The 4,937-nt window shown below is 47.9% G+C and overlaps 1 protein-coding gene across 8 annotated transcripts in view; it reads right to left on the bottom strand.

Annotated features, from left to right (window-relative positions):
- Tardbp (TAR DNA binding protein) overlaps nucleotides 1–4,716 on the bottom strand; it is a 9,700-nt gene extending 4,984 nt beyond the window's left edge. For 7 of the 8 annotated variants that reach the window (XR_003377378.1, XR_003377379.1, XR_003377380.1 and 4 more), the window contains exons 1-4: nucleotides 4,352–4,489; nucleotides 3,153–3,404; nucleotides 820–983; nucleotides 213–353 (exon numbers count right to left, since the gene is read on the bottom strand). Coding sequence is in view for 4 of the 8 variants with exons in the window: in XM_005353713.2 (XP_005353770.1) it covers nucleotides 213–353; nucleotides 820–983; nucleotides 3,153–3,390 (543 nt within the window). In the remaining 4 variants the exon portion in view is untranslated. Of the gene's footprint in view, nucleotides 1–212; nucleotides 354–819; nucleotides 984–3,152; nucleotides 3,405–4,351; nucleotides 4,490–4,514 lie in introns of those variants that run through there. The other variant, XM_005353714.3, reaches the window with a different exon arrangement.
- Nucleotides 4,717–4,937: the final 221 nt, after the last annotated feature.

Genomic DNA, 4,937 nt, shown 5'->3' with positions numbered 1-4,937 from the left:
ACAAACAATCCTAGTACTCGGGAGAGGCAAGCATGGAGATCTGAGTTCACAGCCAGCCTGATATACACAGTACACAGCAAGTTCCAGGACAGCCAAGGTTACACAGTTGAAAAGCTAAAACTTTCCTTGCCATGTTTCCAAATGCATTTAATATTTTAAGGTCTTTTAAGAAAAGATTCTCCAAGCATACAGAAAAACAAAGAGCAAAATACCTTAGAATTGGGAAGTTTACAGTCACACCATCGTCCATCTATCATATGTCGTTGTGACATTACTTTCACTTGGGTTTCATATTCCGTAAACCGAACAAAGCCAAACCCTTTTGAGTGACCAGTTTTAAGATCTTTCTTGACCTAAGAAAGGACGATTGAAATTTATTCTACTAATACCACACAAACAAATCAGAGATCACATAAAACTCTGAATGGTTTCAACTGAATGAAGCAGCACATTAAAGTCAATAGAGCTCAAGGCAAAGTCAACAGCAGAAAATCAGAGAATAGAGAATGACTCACTTGGACTCTTATGTTTAGAATGAGCACAAATAAGATCTAATATAACCTACTTCCTTTAAACTAGTAGCTATCAAGCTTCCTAATGCTGCAACCTTTAATACAGGTCCTCATGCTATGGTGACCCCACACATAATTATCTTTGTTGCTACTTCTTAACTATAATTTTGTTACTGTTATGACCTATACAAACAGCATAAAGAGGGGATGGGGTTGGGGGGGTGAGTGGGAGGGAAGGAAGTGGAAATTTTGAATGATATTATTTATAAAGCAACAACAACAAAAGCAATTAGCTAGTTAAGTTTACCTGAACCATAAGAACCTCTCCAAAAGTGCTGAAATAGTCTTTAAGATCTTGTTCTGTTGTTTTCCAGGGGAGACCCAACACTATTAGATCAGATGTTTTCTGGACTGCTCTTTTCACCTTCACTGCTGAGGAAGCATCTGTCTCGTCCATTTTTCTTTTGTTATCTAAACAAGGCAAGCAGAAACCCGTATTTAGCAGTTAAAAAAAAAAGGCAGGTGGATCTCTGTGTTTGAGGCCAGCCTGGTCTATCTAACAACAAAATACAATGAACCAACAAGACCAGATCTATAAACAGTGAAGAGACTGGAAAACTTGTATCCTTCTCAGGACAGAATGTAGCTTAAAGGCTGGAGTGTTTTTCTGGTGTAAATTAGAGGAATCTCAATTCTAGTTTGGTATTATCTTTTTGAAAATTGATTTGTGTACATTTGAGACACCTCAAAGGCCAGACAAGCACTTTACTACAATCTAGCTCCAGCTCCCGTCCATTTAGACACAGTATTCTACCATGTCCCCACAGTGCTCTTCAAATGGTGGTGGCGCACACCTTTAATCCCAGGACCTGGGAGGCAGAGGCAGGCAGATTTCTGTGAGTTCGAAGTCAGCCTGGTCTACAAAAAGCTATTTCCAGGACAGGCCCCAAAGCTACAGAGAAATACTCTCGGAAACCCCCTTCCCCCAAAATTGAGTTTCTCCTGCTTGAGCTTCTTAACCTTCAATTCCAAGTGAGTGCCACCCCCAAACAACACCAAGTGTCCTTTTAGTTTTTTTTTTTTTGGTTTTTCAAGACAGGTTTTTACAATTTTGAGATCTTCATATTACAGATTTGAAGATCACTGTGAGGACACAGTGAAATATAACGTAGTAGAGTGTTTTCTTTCTCTGTGTTACAGCCCTGGCTGTTCTGGAACTCACTCTGTAGACCAGGATGCCTCTGCCTCCTGAGTGCCAGGATTAAAGGTGTGTGCTACCACTGCCCAGCAGATCCTCCTTAATTTCTTAGACAAATATTAGTCTTTGCATATTGAACAATTTGGTGCACCGACCTCAGTTGTTTGAGATGTCTTGATACATACAATCAGGCTCAGCTGTAACTATGTAGCCCAGACTGGCTTCAAAGTCACGTTCTGCCTCATACTCCCTGCTGATGCTGGGATTACAGGTATGTGTGGCACTTTGTTGCAATATCATTATACTAAAAGTAGCAACGTACCAATTCCCAGGCAATCATCCTCTTTGGAAGACAGGGTCTCTGTTTATCCCTGGCTGTCCCAAACTCAAGAGATTGACTCCCCTCAGCTTTCCAGTGCTTGAGTCAAAGCTGTGTGACATGAGGCCTGGCTTTCTCATAAGAGGCAGGGAAAATAAGACCACAACCTTAAAATCAAGGTAGTTCTGTACTAAATCAAGATTTGGGCCACTGCAACTGTGGCTTCTCTGAGGAGGGGAAAAGAGAGGTTAATTTAAACAAGGGAGCAAGAGGCTAAAAGCACCTGCTGCTCTTGCGGAGCTAAGGGTTTGGTTCTCAGCAACCACATGGCAGCTCACAACCATTCAACGCCCCCTTCAGATGGTTGGATGCCCTTTTTTTTTTATTTTGAAAATGTGGTTTTTTTTTAAAGATTTATTTATTATGTATACAACATTCCTTCCATGTATGCCAGCAGGCCAGAAGAAAGCACCAGATCTCATTATAGATGGCTATGAGCCACCATGTGGTTGCTGGGAATTGAACTCAGGACCTCTGGAGGAACAGTCAGTGCTCTTAACCTCTGAGCCATCTCTCCAGCCCTGGATGCCCTTTTTGCATCAGGCACACACAGTGCAGAAATTTGAGAAAGCCAGGCCTGGTGGCACATACCTTTGATCCCAGTTACAGACAGTTGTAAGCTGCCCTGTGGATGCTGGGAATTGAATCTGGGTCCTCTTAAGAGCCATTGTTCTTAACCAGAGTCATCACTCCATCCCAAGGCACTTAGTTTTAACAGCCTAAATTTGGCATCAGATTGGCAATAACTGTTCCAACAGCTTAACATTTAAGTAGATACTCCTATAAAGAAAATAGCCCTACAATTCCAATTATCACTATTTAGACTAGGGACCTTTCAGAGTAGTCTAAGCAAAGTTTAAAAGAACTGGATTGTAGAAGACATTTGCCACAAAGGCCAAACCCCAGGGACAAGAGCCTAACAGTCCTTGCATGGCAAACATGAAGCCCTGGACATCACAGCGGCACCACTCCTCATCCCCACACAAATAACCTACAATTTAGGATGGCATACAAGCCTAACTGTAGACAGCCATAAGGCAAAAAAACCAAACGAGTAACAAACCTTTCGGATAGTTGACAACGTACACCAGATTTCCCCAGCCGGCATCCGGGGCATGCAGGATTCCTTCCACCAGCCGAACACCCCGCATACACTGAGACACGGGATTCCGGTAGCGCAGGCCGCATGCCCCCGGAAACTGGGCTGTAACTGTGGACAACAACACTGTACCATCGTCTTCTGATGGTATCTCAATGGGCTCATCGTTCTCATCTTCTGTTACCCGAATATATTCAGACATCTTTGCCGAATTTTCTAAAGAGAGAGAGATGAATGACCGAGAGTAATAGCAGTTATTTCTTTATATTTAGCCACCACCACTACTGTTCCCACTTCCTGAAAAGACTCTTGCCGCTTGAAACCTAATGTTTCCTTTGCCATCCCCGAGAACTGAGGAAGAGTATTCTTTAGAGATAAAAAAAAAAAAGACTTTAAACTTTTTGTTCCCAACTCACTTATTTAGTAAGTGTTTTCTCAGGGCTTACTATATGCTTGAGGTGCTAAAATTCCAACAGTGTTACCACCTGGCTTGTTGGTTACAAAACCAGACAAAAAATAAAGGGTTAGAGAACTAATTGTTTCTGTTCCGACTTTTTTTTTTTCTTACAAACACAGTTTTCTTACCCGGAGCGAAAACTACAGACTACAATTATTTTCTGGCCATCCTGAACTAGTTTTATTCCAAGGTCTGAGACCCTACATTGGGTCTAGCACGTGCTTTAAGCGGGTGGAAGAAATCCACAAAGAATTCCATCTGGGGCTGGCGGCGCTCGGAAACTTGAGGTCTCCTGTTCCTCATTCTCGGGAAGGGAGAGCTAAACTTGGGCGTCGAGGGCAGGAACGACAGTGGCTCCGCGATATAGGCCACCACTTCCCAGAAGGCCCTGCGCGATGAACGACGTTAACCCCCCCCCACGGCCTGGGGTGGGGCCGTCGGAGTACAAGGCCCACGGTGGCACCGATTGTTCTCGGACGGGGTCCGCACCGCCGAAGCCCCGGGGCCGCGACAGACTCCCTGTCCGCACGGCCCGGCAGGCTCGGCGTCCCGCCCCGGCTGCCGCCCGGGCTAGGCCCTAACGACGCGGCGGCGCGAGGCCACCTAGGCCCCGCTCCAGAGCGCCCTTCCAGCGGCGCAGGTCGCCCAAGACCTCCCCGCGGAGCCCCATCCGGAGGCAGCGAGCAGCCCTGGGGTCACCACTCACCGCTAGGCCGCGACCAGAAAGCACGACGAGGAAACGACGACAGCGAGGGACCCGATCTCAGCCGAGCTACCACTTCGTGCCCACAAAATGGCGCTAGGGCCGCCTCCCGCCCCCGCCCGCCTTCGGCCGCTCCCACCCGCTTCCTGTCAGGAGGGGCGCTCACCTCGCGGAGGCTCAGACGCTCCCTCCTCGAAGTGGCTCAGATCCTAGCGGGCGCCCGGACACGCAGAAAGGAATGGAAGGACGCGGAGAGCGGAGGGGCCGCACCGGAGACGCCGAAGCCCGAGACACAGCGCGGCTACGCAGGCTTTAGCTTCCACCCCCACGCGACGTGGCACGTGGCTCCGTCCGACCAACCGCCGACCCCAGCAGAGCCGCTCGCGCTCACGGAAAGTGCGCGAGACTGGCGGAAGGCCGGGAATAGCGAGGCGGGACCGGGGACGGTGGGCGGGGCTTCAAGCGAATGGGCGGCGCCGGGGCGGGCGGGGCGCGAGAGGGTCGGGTGGGGGCGGGGAGGGAATCTCGCTGGGAACCCCGGCTCCCGGCTCTAAACTTTGCCGGTCTTCAGACGTCTTCTGCCACTGCT

The sequence above is a fragment of the Microtus ochrogaster genome, chromosome 10 (genome assembly GCF_000317375.1).
Source record: "Microtus ochrogaster isolate Prairie Vole_2 chromosome 10, MicOch1.0, whole genome shotgun sequence".
In the NCBI taxonomy this organism is placed as follows: Eukaryota; Metazoa; Chordata; class Mammalia; order Rodentia; family Cricetidae; genus Microtus; species Microtus ochrogaster.
This window is presented reverse-complemented; position numbering and strand designations above follow the sequence as displayed.